The sequence below is a fragment of the Dermacentor andersoni genome, chromosome 5, assembly GCF_023375885.2.
Source record: "Dermacentor andersoni chromosome 5, qqDerAnde1_hic_scaffold, whole genome shotgun sequence".
Taxonomy (NCBI): domain Eukaryota; kingdom Metazoa; phylum Arthropoda; class Arachnida; order Ixodida; family Ixodidae; genus Dermacentor; species Dermacentor andersoni.
Window position 1 is genome coordinate 110,583,231 of NC_092818.1, and position 17,924 is coordinate 110,601,154.

General features: G+C 41.9%; 2 protein-coding genes and 1 long non-coding RNA gene across 5 annotated transcripts in view; all 3 read right to left on the reverse strand.

The window, feature by feature from the left end:
- Positions 1-11,365, reverse strand: part of LOC129385046 (uncharacterized) — a 40,994-nt gene extending 29,629 nt beyond the window's left edge. The window contains exon 1 of the long non-coding RNA XR_008612587.2: positions 11,141-11,365. This is a non-coding gene — a long non-coding RNA (uncharacterized lncRNA). The remainder of the gene's footprint in view (positions 1-11,140) is intronic.
- Positions 1,408-11,116, reverse strand: LOC126531047 (ankyrin repeat and SOCS box protein 1-like). Its single transcript, XM_050178425.3, has 5 exons — positions 10,626-11,116; positions 9,830-10,050; positions 8,812-8,997; positions 4,597-4,759; positions 1,408-1,614 (listed from the first exon to the last, which is right to left on the reverse strand). The coding sequence occupies exons 1-5, from the start codon at positions 10,798-10,800 to the stop codon at positions 1,445-1,447; spliced, it is 915 nt and encodes a 304-aa protein (XP_050034382.1). The 5' UTR covers positions 10,801-11,116; the 3' UTR covers positions 1,408-1,444.
- A 2,679-nt stretch (positions 11,366-14,044) lies between the features above and the next one.
- The window catches only part of LOC126531048 (polyamine-transporting ATPase 13A3-like), a 41,944-nt gene continuing 38,064 nt past the window's right edge, over positions 14,045-17,924 (reverse strand). For all 3 annotated transcript variants that reach the window (XM_050178426.3, XM_055070922.2, XM_055070921.2), the window contains 3 exons: positions 17,403-17,486; positions 17,153-17,312; positions 14,045-14,372 (listed from right to left, as the gene is read on the reverse strand). In XM_050178426.3, the coding sequence (XP_050034383.1) occupies positions 14,185-14,372; positions 17,153-17,312; positions 17,403-17,486 (432 nt within the window). In that variant the 3' untranslated portion in view covers positions 14,045-14,184. The remainder of the gene's footprint in view (positions 14,373-17,152; positions 17,313-17,402; positions 17,487-17,924) is intronic.

Below are 17,924 nucleotides of genomic sequence, written 5' to 3' on the forward strand. Positions count from 1 at the left end.
GGCAGCCAGATGTGGGAGATACGGGGGTTCTCCTCCGTACTCTTGGGACAAAGGAACGACAACACAGTAGTGCAAACAGTCACAAGGGCATTTATTGCACCTTTCATAGATCCATGCCTGCTAGCCGAGTGGCTATCCACAAAACATGCCGATGGGCGCGCGACAAATCTAGAAGTCCGACTCACCGCGAGCGAGCGAATATGTTCGCCCCATGCTGGATCCCAACGCCTGGTCGTTCGCGTGTTCGGTCACGCCAACGGAGGCGCGCTCGAAGGCCGCCACGCGAGGCGGTCTCGCAGAAGCATGGGTCGCCGCGCGCGCGTGGGACGTCCACGCCGTGCGCCCGACCCGCCGGGAAAGAGGCAGCCCCTTGTCCCTCGGCGCCCGAGTAACCCCGCCGCGGTGCGACGGTCGCGCCATCTCTCGCACCGCGCTTGTACCACTCCGAGCGCCGCGGGCGCCAGGCCACGCGAGCCGTGCGGGAAAACAGCATATCAGGGGATGCGCTATGCGGGAAAACATCAGGGGACGCGCGAGAGTCGCGCATCCCCACAAAGTGCACCGCAGAAAGAAAAAATAAGGGTGCAACAGGCCGGGCATTAATTGTTGCTGTCACTGCCCAAGCTGAGAGGAAATGTTGCATTAAGGAGGAATAGGGAAATTAAACATTGCACTCCTTATATCTCCGTTATTATTATGTCCTCTTCAAAAACTTTTGTGGCAAGATAACCATTTAAATATAGGCATCACACTCACTCCAGTGTGTTCTCAGTCTTGAACAAAAGGTGTTAAGCACTCCTTAATCATAATGTATAGACAAGCACTTGCACGTAGAATGTGCTGCAATAGAAAATAGGCCCTAGAAAATGCCTTTAGACATTGCTCAGAAAAAAAATCAAAAATGGAGAATCTTTACTATGAGCAATACCCACGCAGGTGGCGACACAGACCAGCACGTGTTGATCAGCAACCTTCAACAGCAGTGGGATGCAGTTATGATCCAGTCAAAAAGTCGTCAGCCAGTTTAATTCAGTGCAGCTGTAACGCTGCAAACGATACCTGTTGGCTAGTAATGCCAGCCATTTGCCTCAAATGCATACTTAGTTCCATCTGGCCATGTTGAGGCCAATTTTGAGTTGTGCTTTCAATCACAATACATACATGGCCACTGGAGGCATAACTACACCATTACAATTGCACCACAGGATGCATAACAGACAGCAGAGGTATCACAAGCAACTGTTGTACTATTCAGAAATTTCAGCTTTCACTGTAGGATATCACAGCATGAATTTCTTCAGTACAGAGTACTCTGAAAAAGTACATAACCTAACATAGTTGCAAGAACAAATTTCTTTCAAGAACTTCGGCTGGAATGAAATACCCCTGAAACGTCATCACCGGGACTTGAGGCACGAAAATAATTTATTTTGAAGGTCATAGTTTACTCAGAGACAGCTATTAGCTCACATGCATTAGGAATCAAGTCCGCATATATAAGAAATCTGTACACATTCAAGGGGACAGGCAAGCTTTTGAGGTACTTGAGTCTCTGCCTTCCAACTGCTCTTCGTATGGCAACCCTGCAGATGGACTGTAGTGACCGTGGCTTGTCTGTAAAAATGATCAAAGACGTTTTGTTTGCTTATGAACAAGCACTACTCCCAATAAATTTATGAAACCACACACAAGAAAAGTTAAGCATGATGCGGGTGTATTTGGGAGGGGCCCAACATTGCTTTCAAACATGCAATTGCTAAGCTTTCCATACATGCAAACACAGCAAGAATAGCTGTTCTTAGCAACAGAAGTTCTGTGGAACACCTAGGGGAACATACATTTTAATGCATAACTAGGTAAAGCCCATCAGCACAGTCGAGTGGTTTAGCTAAGCTAAGCGTCGGAAGCAAGAGTCTGTACACCGCAGACGTGACCAAACTGCATTGTGTTACTGCTTAACAGCATGGCATATACTGTGAGTGCTTATCACTTGCAGTGATGCTCAATAAATCTGCCATTGCCAGACAACATGCACTAATAGTAGCCACTGCACATCAGGCAATTAGGCTGCCACTCGCATCCAGATCTTCAATAAAGCAAGGCTTTTTGGGTGTGGTAAATAAATCTGCCCAGTCACAAGACTTTTATATTGTGAACAGCTGAGCCAAATAGTATTCGTGCTCCTGCCGCTTCATGCATGCAACCCTCTTGGGTTTATTAATTCAAACACAGCTGTTATTGGCCAGATTTCTTGAGACAGCATGACTGACAGGTGCTTCCAGAAAGAGCAAAAACAACTCCAACAATGCTATTATTATTCAGCGCAACTTTGACAACAATTATAATTGTCCACCACCTTAAAAAGGGAAATTAAGTTCAGTTCTACATTTCCAGTTCCAAGAGACAGTCATCTCAGACAAGTTGGGCTACCTTCTCAATGTGCCGCTTTTTGTCTATCTTTTTGTGTGCCTCCATGCTTTGGTGACTTTCATGCCAGTGAATATCTTACATGTGCTGTGGTATCATCTTGATAAAGAACAAGCTATTGTTACATCTATTCTCAGCAGAGAACTTTATGCATGCTTCAATGGGCTATACCTCTCACGTGTTTGAAACAGCTTGCAATTCAGAAGTGTGGTGGTAGCTAAATACCATGTTTAGCAACAGTAGGTGCATTCTTAATTAATAATCAGACAATGTCTGTCTATAGCTACTGCAAGGGTTGATGAAACAGAATGAAAAGCTATCAAATATGGCATTGACATCATATACTGGCATCATCTGCTGATACCAAAGCTTGATACGATGACGTACAGCTGGGAAGGAGGAGATAGGTAGCATTGCAGGCATTGCCCTGCCCCAAAACAGCCTCCAACACACTAGAAATGACAAAAAGAAGAGCAATCCTGCAAATGACTGGTGGGTAAATTTGATTTTAATAACTCCCCTTGTACAAAATGCACTTTAAAAACGTTTCCTGGAAAAGACCCTTTAACACTACACATACTTCACATATTTCTCTTTAAAGGGACAAAGAAGACAAATAATGACCCCATCCTAAAAACATTTGTTTTTGTTATGAGCCAAGAAGTGACTAAGGCACTAGGAAAATTGCAGCTAAAGAGAAATTGGCTCATAAATTGAGATGCATGTACATCATTCATGGGCACCGAATGGGGAGTCATGCAGGAACCATACGCTTTTCACTTAGCGTTTATTGCGTAGCGTACGGTGAGGGGCTAGTTGGTATGACATTATGAGAACAAAGAAAAACTGTGCTAAAAAGGACAAGACAGAGAAAGAACCACACGACACAGGCGCAGATCCTGCGCCTGTGTCGTGTGGTTCTTTCTCTGTCTTGTCCTTTTTAGCGCAGTTTTTCTTTGTTTATTGCGTACTCCCCCACTTTGGATGGACTGCCGTCTGGCGAAGTAAACTGAGCTAATCCTGGAGATGGCATAATCAAAGTTGGCCCAATTCCAAGGACAGCACTATCAAATATCATGATTTGGAAGGCTGATCCTGACACCAGTGCTCTGTGTGTATCCTTGCAACAGTTTTGTTGTGCTTTGTAATGTAATGTGAACCAGTCATGGAGGCAGTGCAATGTCACAGCACCCACACACCTCATAGCTTTAGCCAACACAGCTAACCCAACAAATGTCCTCAGCAGCATCTCTCAGCAGGTCTACTGGGAAGCTATCGCTTGACCTTGGCAATCATCCTCTAATTGTATCTGCTTTCTTTTTTCTGTGGCTAGCCAGCACATGGGTCCAACACGATGAATGGCATCGTATAGACTCATTTCGGGAGGACTGAGTAATGACAGCAGCGATAGATGGTGGGAAGGCTGGATGCTTGGACAAGAAAAAAGGGATAATGGCACTAGCTTCACACATGCGGAAACCTAAGTTGTAGGCACACAAACGGTGGTGACAGCGACACATTAGAGGGACACTAAAGAAAAGCACTTATCATATTAGACTAATAAGGTATTTTGGGGGGAACTATATTAGCGTTAATTATGAAGAGATTATCAGAAGAGAAGAAGAAAGATTTTATTTTCTCTGATGGATTGCAACATAATTTTTTTCTAGTTGAGCCGTAGTGGTTCACTGAAACTTCTTGAAATTTGCCAAGTTCAGTCTTTGCCTCTTTCAGAATACAATACAGTTGATTTTACCAATAAAAAGTTAACTGAGCCCGAACAAATGCCACCAATATCCATGATGTCACAGCAAGCTGGTGCAGAAATTTCAAAGCAGCATAGCCACCCACCTTTGTTATTACGGCTTTTCTGGCACACCAAGCCTCTACTAATGGCAAGAATGACTTTCTTTGTATTGTAGAAGAGTAACTTACACATACAGGTGAAATAATTTTCTCTAACAATCAGTGGATAAATAATCTTTTAAATGGTTTCTTCTTGCTTTCTTTGCCAAGTTTGAAAAGGTTTGAAAGTGAAATACGGAAAATACAGAACGTCTTCTGCAGCGTGAAGAGTAAGTGCCATCCTCGAGTGACCAAAATGCAGTCCCAATTCTTAGCTTCACGATGCCCGCACAATGACGAGTAAGGCCTCTGAGCGTCACATACCTATCAGCTGCTGGAAGAGCAACTTGCAAGGGCCATCCTGGGGCAGTTGTGTGGCCAACTGTCCTCTGACATCACGCTGCCAAAGGTGACCTCCGAATTCGGACAAGAGGACTGCAAAGCGACTTGGGCAGTGGTGCTTCACCAGAACATGAGCTAAGGAGACCTGAGCCATAGCCATGCAGTGCCATCAGTCTGGAAGGCAGGTCTTACAGCTGAATACAGCATTAGCGCGCGTCTGCAAACAGCATATAAAGTTTCAAGCTCACAGCAGCAACCTTAAACAAATACCGACACATAATTTCTTAAGTTGTATAATCTCTACATGTTTCTCACATGCAAAAACATTGGTTGAAGGGCTTTTGTAAGATATTTCAACGTGATACTAAAGCTAATCTCGAATGACGGACATGGCATCACAGACATTAGCGTAATGTCATGACAGAGAGCAAAATTTGACGACATCATGTAGCAACACGGCTAGGTATGATGATGCGGCTCAAAACAATATTAACAGGTGGTGCAAGCATTTCTTATAGCTGCACTTGTGTTCAGAACTGGCAGCAATCGAAGGAACGGAGTGAGCCAGTGTGCAATGACATCATGACGCATCCACCTCCCAAGTATTGAAACAAAAATTGGCCCACAGAAACAGGGATTACAATAAACCATTTAGGGGGCCCTGGCACCAGCAGTATCTTTATAGGGTTTAAAGGGTTTGAACTTTCATTTAAAAGAAAAGAAATATGACAAGTAACAAATGCCATGTTGGTACTCCTTTAAAGCAGAACACATATTCGCACGTCAAGGCCCCGCATAAAAAAAAATCAGGCGATAACGTTGACAGGTACGGAAGTTGCCTTAAACTAGAGATTTACTTGTGATACCATGATTATAGCTTTGACAAGGTCCAGAAATTCCTCTTGAGCTTGCTGATATATTAGTCATTTCAGTGATGTCGGTCTCCAATCATTCAAAATGGGGTATTTCAAGACAAAATTATCGCTTTTACTAGCCAAGATCTGTCGCATTTGTGGACATCAGAAATTGGTTGATAAATGACAGTAAGATCTCCAACTTACAGCTAAACTTAAGTACATATATGAAAATTGTCAAACAAACCAGACTGTGATCAATGCATGTCCAATAAGTAAGGATCCTACCACCAGTTTCAAGATATTATGAAAGCTGTGTTACTAGAAAGTATGTGCAAGAGCTCCACAAGCTAGAAACATGTACCATTTCTTGTTTTTCTCTCCCTCTCTCTCAGACTGCAGATATCTGCCAACTTTATGATTTTATTATAAAATGCCCGCTCTTTAGATTTTGTTTACGATTGTTGCCATTTGCACGTACCAATAATTTTACCATTTTGATTTGTGTCTATTTCAGCAGTCACTGACTGAATTTTCCTAGCCTGATTTTTCAGATTTATAGATTACATGAACATACTTGTGCAGCAGAGCCAATGTATAATGGCAATCAAAACTTTGAGTGCCATTATGTGAATATTTCATGAATAAACTTAATAAACATTCACCTGCAATGCAGATTCTTCTTGCTGTGACTATAGAGTAGATTGCCTGTTCACAGCAGTCCTACAGAGTAAAGTCTGCCAATCCCTTATGCCAATCTCTATTAAACCATCAACATCATCAGTAATCATGACTATTTTCCCACAAAGAGATACTATGGTGAGGTTCCGGGTAAACATTTTTTAGCGTTCAAGCAATCTTTGGTTTTTTTTGTTTTTTTTTTACTTTGACAGTAGTATTTTTCATATTCTGAATTTGACAAGTCCACACTGCATGAGCTCTGTTCAGAGCTTTCCAAGGGGGGTGGGGGAACTGTGCAATAGATTATTCATTGCAAAGATATGAATCATATGTTTCTGAGTCTATTCTAGGAGTTATTGAATAAACTGGCCTCAAATAACCTACTAATCAGGTGCACCACACACATATACTGACTTGTTCAAGATAGTGAGTAACAAGATATTGGAGATACACCGTATACATACGTACACAGGATTGCATATACACGTGAAATCAATAGCTGATTACCATATCTGCATTGCAAACGTTACAGAAATATACAGACAAGCCAGATAAAAACAATGCACACACATGTGCTTTTTGTGTTTACATCATTTTTGTATGTCCTATCCAATGCCTTAGTATATTTTGCAGCACAAATGTCTGTAGTTATGACATACCAGCAAGTCCTTTGTGCAGCTTTGCTGGACAGCAGCTGTTGTTTGCTTTTAAGAGCCAGAAGCAAAAAAATGTAGAAGGCTGCCGAAGCAGCCAAGGTTAGTGTTAGCTGTTCAGCCACTTGGCTCCTGCAAGGAATTGTATTTGTGGCTTGTTGCTATGACTTGTTGATTACCTTATCGCTAAGGTAACCTTATGCGTTGCTCAAAACCGGGTGGAGAAACAGCTGCTGCAGCTAACAGAGCCACTAAAGTTCTGCTTTAGCGGCCTCCTGTAATTTTTTTCTCCCAAACTGACCTTTAAAAACTACTTTTGTACAAGCCTCATTACCTTGAGATTGCCCTTAGGTACCTTTTTCGAGTCACTTTTATAACAATTATAATGCTTTACGATATGGACCCTAGAATGTGATTACCGCAAAGTAGTACATGTACTTTGTGGTAATGGCAATATTAGGTTAAAAGAAATATGCCTGCACTAGAATTCTTTGTAACTGGTGGTAATACTTTCCAACTGTTACAAGTGTTGAAGGAATGTTTACACAACTTGCACAGAGATACCTGAAGCAACTATGCAACTACAGAGGGTGTAAGGTAGCTAGTCATTTGATATGGCCTACTAATACGTGCAAACACATCCATGAAGTTCAAAAGTGTCATAATATGGGCTGGTTGGTGGCTGTTTATACTTTCTTTTTGCACTACTTACAAACTGAAAAGACGAAAGCATGCGTACAGAAAACACAGACAAACTGTTTGTGTCTTCCATACGCATCCTTTTGTCTTTTCGGTTTGTACATAGCGCAAGAACAAAGTATGAACATCCATGGATGAATTCACAAACAAGTTTTCTATTTTAAGATTGGTCAGTGACCTGGGGCCCTACAATTTAAAACTATTCCAATATGTTTTTATTCCAATCGCCTGACATCAAATTTGCATAACTGCCAACACAAGCATTGGTCTGAACAGACCAATCAAACGCTCTCCTCGTTTATAGGAGGTTACATTTTTTTGCTTTAAAAACGAATAACATTGCCTACACTGAGTAGCTTGTCTTATCTAATTGGCTGGCAAGAGGCGAGGAGCAAGCTCAAGTGGAGAGGCATTCAATGGGGCCGAGCCAGTGTACTGAAATCGATAACCGGATGAAGAGGGTGTTGCCGGCGTCTGCAATTGGTCCACTTTTCCTTAGCTTGTGGTGGCTGGTCAAAAATCGCGGTGGCGTGCAACAGATAGTTAAAAATGCCGCTAAAACGGATCCTCAGCAAAGAAGAGTTGCAGAGCGAGGTTGTAAACGTGCCAAAAGTACTAGAAAATGTTACACTGCCACACAAAAAGTTTTATGTACGCAAATAAACCCAGGCTTTCCGGCAAGTGCGAGTAGCCAGTGCCTGAGCCACCGGCGGCAGCCATCTTTTATTCCTTTCTGAACGGGGCAGCCTGTGCCTATTCAGAAGGAAATTCAGTTTTGTTCAGCATGTTAATGCATCTTTAAAGCATACACATCACTTTGACATGGTGAGTTTTCGAGATTTTATGACGTAGCATGACAGGCAGGTGAAGTGGGTGCAGCCCGAAAACTTTTGCCCAATAGCTGAGGGCTAATGGCAAAAAGGCGTAGAATCAGAAATAACTATTTTTCTTTTGTTCGGTCCAATCATGAACAATCAGTGTGCACACATTATATCAGATGAGGAGCTATCGCGGTTTTCATGACATCGCGCGACAGACGGGCGAAGTTGGGGCGGTCCAAAAAAGTTTTTGACCAATCGCAAAGGGCTGGTTGCAGAATTGGAATAGAAAAGTTTGGAATAGCTTTACATTATAGCGCCCCTGTTCTACTAATGACGAACATGTGTAGACATGAAAACTCATAGCAGCCATCATTGTAATATGCCCCTAAACATTATAATAGCCTTGTGCTATAGTGAGGCTATATAACAAATCTAGGGGAAAATCTGAGTAAACCAAATGAACTACAAAAGTATATGAGCTTTTTGCACCTGTGCATGCACAATCGGAGGCACAGAACTCGAGATGTGACGCAGGTCTGGCTCTGCACCATTGAGGAGCAGGCAGCTGTAGCAGGGAAAGTGGTGGTAGGCAGCGCTGATATGAAGGGGAAGCCCTGGTGTACAGCCCAGAAGCCGGTGCTCAATCTCAGTTTCAGCACCACTTGCCAGCAGCAGCTGCAAAAGGCAAATGTCTCTCTGGGTGACATACGGCATCCATTTCATCAAGCACAAAACGAAGCAAACACTCCGTATTTGTATATGACACATAAAGCTAAGTAAGGAACAGTTTTTTAATAGAGGCTGTCTCAGGAGCCAACATTACAAGTCCGCTTGTCAAAACATTGGCTGCATAAAAATCCCTTGTTTAACCACTGTTTATCGCCTCAAGTCCCTAACTTCCTGTACACCTCTGTTTTATAAAAGGTTAAGGTGCTTCCAGAAAAGGTGTACAATAATGCCACGAAAATGCAAAAACCATCGTAAAGACAAACAGCAGTGACAAAGCCCACCATTACAAGTGCATGAGTTTTTAGCCTAAATTCTCACTTTTAACAGACATAATGGGTGATAAAGCACACTCAATATTGTCAGAGGCTTAGGAATAAGCCCACATTTGTTCTCTAAATTGGGAGCGTACAAATTCCCGCAATTAAACACATCTACTCATGTTACTTTGCATGAAAGTCAAACAAGACAAGAGATCACGGGACAGATGAAGTGACTAGCAGTGGTTGAACGAGGCATGTTGCTGAAGCTAGTGTTTCGACAAGGGGTATCTTTGTCTATGTCAGGGCAGCTGCTTTCCTTGGCAGCTCACTCCCCCCACCTTCATCTGGGGAGAGAGCTATAATGTATGAATGTTGCCAAGGAAAGCAGTCGTAGAATTGCTGGTTCCAGCGACACGACTCAATTGTTTAGCTATAGTGCACAGAAGCGTGCATGCAGTGCATGCTGACTATAACATACTTCTGAGAGTTACAGCTGCAAATGAAAAAGGGTGCATTACCTTCACACCATCCAAGTATCCTCTCTGCGCTGCAGTGTGGAGCGGAGTGCTACGATTCCCAGCGTCCCCATTTGGATTTGCTCCAGCTTCCAAAAGTGCCTTAACGCATTCAGAAAACTCTTTCTGGATGGCCACGAGGAGTGGTGTCTGTGCCTTGACGTCTGGTAGGTCCACAGCTGCGCCGTGCTTCAGGAGGTAGCGCACAGTACCAGAGTTACCACCTAGATGGGACATAATGTTGAGAACATATTTAGACGTAAATACTGATTAATTTATTGTGCTTTTCTATATTCAGGCATAACAGCTATATAAAGTCTTCTAATGAAGTGCTTATTTCATTTTCTTTTTAATTTGCGTCGATGATGTAAGCATGCATATGCAGTGACGAACGCCATTACACCTGGCATTTGGACGTGTGTGAAATAACAATGAAATAAATTGCAAATCCGTGAGCCTACAAAGAAAAAAAAAGTTATGGCATGAAGAGAAAATTCTAACACATAATTCCCGTGCATATCTCGAACATATACCTTGCACAATTTTTTTTTTTTTTTTTAGTACTTCAAGAATTACTGGCGATTGTACCGATGGCCTGGCCAGTTGGTTATTATGGCCTGGCCACGGTCTGGCGTCGCGTATGTGTGCTACGCCGGGCTACAGTATTCTAGGCACTGTAACCGGGCATAGCAGCAAGGGATTTTAGCATTCGCTTCGCAAGAGGCTCCAGAGGTGCGAGCCATAGAGTTGCTTTGTTATCCCGTAATTTAATCCAGCAGTGCGTGTTTCGAACACTCACGTGTTACAGCGAGACGAAGAGGTGTCGCGCCGAATGGTCGCACTCGTCGGTTGAGTTCAGCCGGGCGGGCCTCCAGAAGATCCTCGAGCAGGCTGATAGAGCCTTCGTAGGCTGCGGCGTGAACGCAGGTGTCTCCGTCATCGTGGTCAATCGCAAATTCTGATATGTCGACCATCAGTTTCGCTTACGGACGCGCCGTTCGCGTCGCCGCTCCTACTATCTAGGGAACTCGAACCACGGCGCCGACGTTAGGAACGCTCGCTCGCGCTTTCACGAGGACGCGTGCTCCACTTTCTTCTCGCATCTTCTGTTGATTGGACATTTGAAGATATTTACCGCGTGAATCGCTCAGTACTACGAGCTTGCGATGCTGCAGACGCGTGGTTTCTGAGCCCCGCATATTGCAGGCATTCGCGATTTTTCGTTAACTATCACGAGTGAAACTTGACAGGAAACTAAAGTGAGCGACATTAGTAAATGCTACCCTTCTACCAAAAAAAGGCGTGTGTCCTTACCTTGAGAGGCTTGGTGAAGAGAAAACACAAAAGCGAAAGACGGGTCGGGTGGCCGACGCCGCCTCAAGGTTCCCGCACACTATTTTGATCTCGTCTGCTCGGGCCCAATGAGTCCTTTATCGCTAATAATGGACTACGTGGTATTATACAAGTGTACAATACTGAACTCAAGTTTTGAGCCACAACACCCTAATCGTGACGCTACTTCGGCGCGAAATTTCAAAAAATAATAATAAAGAGAAAGAATTGTCGAAAATAATATGTATATATATATATATATATATATATATATATATATATATATATATATATATATATATATGGCTCAAGGGAGGATTGACCATGGTTCCCAATGGAAAAAGTCCTTGCTTCCCATTAACTTGGTGATCGGTACTATATGCCTACATTTAAATAATAACGATTATAAATTTTCTTTTCTGTCTTTTTTTAAAGTGCCAATCTGTGACGAAACTGCTAGATTATGAAAAAAAGAAGTGATCCAGTGTTAATAATGAGGAAAAGGTGTTTAATGTGAATTACGTACTCATATGCGCAATCTGACACACTTTCTTTCGGGCTCAACCAAGGGTACTTGCACCAAAAGATAAAATACTGATCACTGAGAGAGCAAGGCTCATACACGATAGGAGCTGCTCTAAGTAGGCCCTTCTTTCGGAATTATATATTTTCTGCAATGGAGGAGGGAATGCTCCAGTGACTCTATATCCCCATGATACACTCAAAGGTTTGATTGTGCAAACCACATACTCATGTGCAGACTTAATTGTAGTATTCGACATCGTAACAGTGAGGATAATCAAAACTTCGCATTGCCGAGAGGGACATTGCCAGACATTCTAGGGCAACACTAAATGTCCACAATCCGGTGCAGCAAGGAGCGGCTCATTTTTTTTCGACTGAGTAATTCTTGTTATCTTCATCTTATTAGGTATGAGGTTAGGTATAAGAAAACATACTAGCCCACCGAGCACTGCGCCTTTGCCAAGCTGCTGCAATCTCATTAAGTGCTTGTCCACGATGTCCAGGTATCCACAAAAACAGAATTTCACATGAGGTAGCTGGAAAAGTGTAGCGACCGGTATAGCATATAGTGAATTATTTGTGCTTTCTAGCGACATAAGAACTGACAGGTAGTCTGCAAGCTATATTATGTGTGACACGTTGAATTTTGTATAGGTCAAACCATGATGCGAATTCGGCCACAAAGATTGGAGTATAATCCGTAAGACGAATAGCAATTAAAGCTCCATATGATAGTGTTTCAGAGCAAATGCCTATCGCCGATTTCGTATCTTTCTGTGAGGCGTCTGTGGGTATTACCTCGCATGAGGGAAAATCTTCAAGATACTAATTCAAAAGTCCGACTAGTGTTTGTTTGGCTATAAGCTTCGCATTCCTTGGAAATATGTAATCAAACTTGCAAGTATTACATCCATTTATTGAAGTAGCACATTGAAGTGATTGTAGGTAAACATTTATTTTTGCTAGAAGATACTGTGTAAACACTACCCGAGGAACCCTGAATCTCGACCACATAGAATAAAATGCCGGTTTTGTCGCACAACTGGCCCAAACACTGGGTAACTTAACTGTCCTGGGAACATGTTTGTAGGAACATTCGGTCTACAGTTCTATCTTCTAATAATAAACCACTTATAGAAAATGGAAAAACCTGGCCTACTATGAAGCAGGAAGAGCAGTTTGTGTTACAGTGAGCAAATCCTCTTTGAAAAATCGTGTGGTTTCTTTTGGAATGTGGTGAATGGTCCCAGTGCTTGCGACAAAAAAAAAAAAAATTAAATTATGGAGTTTTACGAGCCAAAACCACTTTCTGATTATGAGGCACGCCGTAGTGAATGACTCCGGAAATTTCGACCACCTGGGGTTCTTTAACGTGCACCTAAATCTAAGTACACGGGTGTTTTCGCATTTCGCCCCCATCAAAATGCGTCGCGACAAAAGAGGGGTTGAAGGAAGAAAGAAGGGATTGTACAGTAAAGAACTGCAGCATTCTGCCTGAACAGAATAATGCGCGAGAGGTACGTAGGCCAGTTGGCTAATTACATCTGCACATGGCAGTGCCATTTTCAGGCAGGGTGCATGTCTAAAACACTTAAAAAGTAAACAATTAATATAAACAGTTTCAGAAAAATTCGTGTATGTGTTCATAAGAATACATACACATATAGGGTTGTTAGAAGATGATAAAAGCTATTATAAGGCCTTATTCAAATATGAATTTGGTAGCTTTTTTCTTTCTTTTTTCTTCCCACAGATTTTTCGTTTACTTAATTTGTTCTTGTTGTCCTTTTTGCTATATTTTGCAACATCTCTTTTTATTAACTCTCCTCTCCCTTTTCTCTAGTCCTTTACCGTGTATCCTCTCCATGGCCAAAGGACAGTTCAGGCGTGCACTTAAAAGCAGGGCAGTTATGATACCCATGGCCGTTCCTTTTATCCCTCTTTTGTTTTTTTCTGTAAATGCAATAAATACTAGCTACTACTACTGCTCTTCATGTCGTTTCAACCAGTAATGCTAACTTTAGTTATGTGCAAGAATTTTATCAGTGTACATCACATGCTGATACACAACAATCATTACATAAGCACAAACAAATTTTCTTAGAAACAAGGTGACCTATAAAATTATAATTCTGCGCTCTTACCTAGCTTATAGTTTGGTGGCTTGCCTTATTAATAATAAGTACTCAGCTGGTTATTAACAATTTAACCCATCACATTATACATCCAAAACACTCAATGACATATTAGAAATTTCTATTTCCCTTCCTGACCATCAGCTTCAGGGACCCGAATTTTTGATAATAACAAGAAATGAAAATAATGTGACCTGTAAGTATAAATGAGAATGAGGCACAAGGCCAACTTATCAAAACGATTTTTATTACACACGAACAAAAATGCATGTGAATTATCATTCACATATGAATCACACAATGTTTGGCAATGGCTGTTTAAATATGCATCACACTTACAGATTTTTCACAGTTATATATCCTTGGTTATTCATGCCTCAAAGCGTCATTCTTGCGCTTCTTGCTGCTACCACGAAATGTGGAGAATGTGAGTGCGGGCCTACCCACCACACTCATTTCATGAATCTCTTCACACTGAAACTTCATTTTCGCTGCTTGTTTTTCACTGGCAGGCAGGTTCAGGAGTTCTGATGATGGGTCATGTTCAGGAGATGCTGGAATGAAATAATCTGCATGGTGAGCATTGTGAATGCACACTATGCTGTAGACTTGACACATATTGCACTATATGCCACACTGAAGCTTCTAAATGTGGAAGATGTATGATGCAATGTGAGAAATGTATGTCCACCATTAACAAAAAAATTCACTTCAATCAACCGATCAATCAATCAAATTGATTCTGTAATGGAAAGTGGTACACATTGGAAGAAAGGCCCAACCACGTTTATATGCTTTGAAGCGCAGTTAGCTTGGAGAACATCAAGTCATAAAGCACGGTTCCATAAACAGCCACTTAGAGCTGTTCAATATTCTGGTATCTATGACAGCAATTCCAGGGACAATGTTAATATTTGAACAGCTTGGCAAAAGAATTATTCGGATACAGATGTGTTCTTTATGTTACAGTAATGCTGACTCCACGGCATAGGCGCCAACGACGGGGGGTAGGGGGGGGGGCAGAGACCTCTCCCCCCCAAAGTATTATTACCAGAGTTCTGTTACCCACATCATTTGAGGTTTCTTTTGAGTTGCCTCTACCTTTTCAGTTAAAAAGAGCCATCCTATATAGCATGCAAGTGGGGGTGGAAAATCTAGGCGCAGCCTACGCGACAGTGCAGTAGGCCTATCGCTGTTTGTAAACATGGTGTAGGTCTCCTAGGTCTCCTATGTAGGTCTCCACAACCTCCTATATAACTATATAGGTGGCTACGGTTTATCTACAGCAACTCCAGCGCGCTTGTCCATACTTTCCCTGGCGCACGGTTCTATTTTCCTCCTCCAGGTGTCTTCCTCCGGTACTCGCTTCCCTCGCAGCAACACACATAATCTCACCAATTTCAGAAATTAGGCATGCACGTTTGCTCGTTAAAAATAAATAAATAAACTTGCCATCCCGGTTTTGCGTTAGTGGATGCTTAGTGAAGCTGTTGCAAACCACCGCAACTGCTGAGGGGGATATGCAATGCTTAATTTATGGTTCAGATGCTTATTTCAAGTGTGTTATTTATTCAAACATATGCTGTTCTGTGTGCTGTATGGGTGATCTCAACGAATGTATGCACTGTTCGCTTCACTTTGCTGAGCACTTGTATAGCCTCTGCCTTACTGGAGATGAGCCATTGTTGATGATGATATATGCTTGTTTTGAGCTTGTTCTTTATTTAAACGTACACTGTTCTGCACGTTGTATGTGTGACTCCAATGAATGTATGCACTGTTCGCTTCACTTTGCTGAGTGCTTGTAGCCTCTTCATTACGAGAGGGATGAGCCATTGCATTTTTGCTTGCTGAGAGAGGTATGAACCATTGCTGATGATGATAATTTCTGCTCACAGACGGACACGAAAAATGCCGACCACCAAGAGGCTAACAGCTTTGCTGTAAAATTTCATTGTGGCTAAGAGCTTACTGCACCATTGTTGGTGCGGATGTGCACAGATTTTAATCCATACTGTAGCTTTATTTCTGCAAATCCTGACAATAGGAGGACAAGCGCATTAGAAGCACCAGCTGCGGCTACTTTATCTGTATTTATTCTCTTCAACACTTCTTTCTTAAATTTCCACTGTGGACACCATGCACAGGTACCATATATTTAAATATATACATAGGACAAAGTTTATGATGTCATTGAAGAGAAAAAGGCAGCCGACCAATTATTTCTAATGGTGTGGATAGCTTATAGCTTATACCTAGAGAATGAATATGTTGCTGTATGTTCACCTCACTTCAACGTGCCTTACAGACTTTTCTGACCCAGAAAAATAACATGCAGACTTCAGTGACCCCTTCGGCAGAGTCTTTTATGAACAGCATATGAAATGCACGTGAATTATGTGTCTCAGTATTGCTTCTCTTTCCAGCAGGCACTGCTGACGACTCATGAAAAATAAGAACTCCTTTAATAATTTACAACATTTATTAGGGATGGAAACATCACCACTTGCATGCAGAGGTCTTAATTATATATGATTCACTCAGTAACAGAAATGAGACTAAGCCAGATTCACTGGAAATCAGAACCTGCAGCAATCATGTGCAGCAGTGCTTATACTTGGAATCACAGCAAAAAAAAGAAGGCTGCAGTTTCGCTGGAAAGGCGGAGCAGTGTTAATGATAGCAAAGTACAAGACAATTCTTCCAAGTGAACAATTCTTCAAGGCCACATGAAGTTTAAAGTGAAACTGTTATCAAAGCTAATATATACACACACGCACACATACACACATACGTGGATGGGTTTCAGAAAGCTGATCCTCCTCCCCCCTCCGGAAAAATAAAAACTTTCCACCTATGATCCACGGAGAAATTGTCACAAAGCGTGTAGATTGTCACCCAAAAACAGTCTCTAATTCAAGATTTTGTTTATAGAAAATTAAACATAAGCCTTGTAAACAATATAGAGTTTAGAAATAATTAACCTAACTAGCTTAGCAATCACAAAAGCCAAAACTCCATTGTAAGCCTTTTGCATTCTTTGGTACTCTTAGTGTGCTTTTGTATGCCTGGCGGTTCGTGTCCTCTAACTTTGGGTTCCCCATTTCTAGAACTAACTTGTATCCCATCTCTTAAGAATGCCCACAAAAAGGCTTAAAAGCTTACGCATGCATCCACTAGCGTACGCACGTTTGCTGTAGGAAACTGGCTTCACTACCTACAATGGCCTACAATGTTTTCTTGATTCCTGACAGCTTAAAGCACATTATGGCTTGAAAAAAAATTAACACAGTGTTCATCAATTAACAATAAATGCAGTTATCACACTACTCACAAGCAGGCTCATCCTCAGAGCTAACAGCAGTGCCGACAGGTGGCCATAAAGGATCGGCCATGAGGTCCCGTTCCAACTTCTCATATAGGTGACAAGGTCCCCTCCAGTTATGAAGCCATGGCATGACAAAGTTAAATAAAAACTGTTGAATCAGGAAAACCTGAAAGACATGACATGAATATGTATGCCATATTTCTTAGAAAACTGCCTACAGTATCGTTATGTAAAAAGGGAAATGGCAAAATCTTACCTCCCATAAATATGAAAAAATAAAGTTGAGCAGAGACAGCACAAAAAGAAATGCATGGAACTCATACTGTGGGGCCTCCAAAAACTGTAAGAAACAGAGCAAAGACAATCTTAAGAGTTTTTCATGTCAGTATATAGGTGAAATGCTAAAGAAAATTAAAAAAAAATATATGTATATCCCGTGCTTGTGGCAATTGGTGTTTAAGCAAATTAGGCTTTTGAATTTGTGAGCAATGCTGTTCTTGTTTAAATATCTGAAAGTAGAGCACAGAGTAAAGTTGGACATGTTTTTCACCATGAGATGCCTCACTCAACGTAAACATGTGATGCTCTGACACCATGCATACAGCCGAGCGAAACCACAGTCTATGACACAGTCGCAAGCCACGCACTGAACCGAATTTATCCTGTACGAAGTGCTTCTCCAAGGTAATTAAAGGAAAAATCAGACATCCACCCGTTTGTAGCAATTGCTACAAAGGAAACCCATATGGGTTCCTCGAAAGAAAAGCCTCGCAGTTGA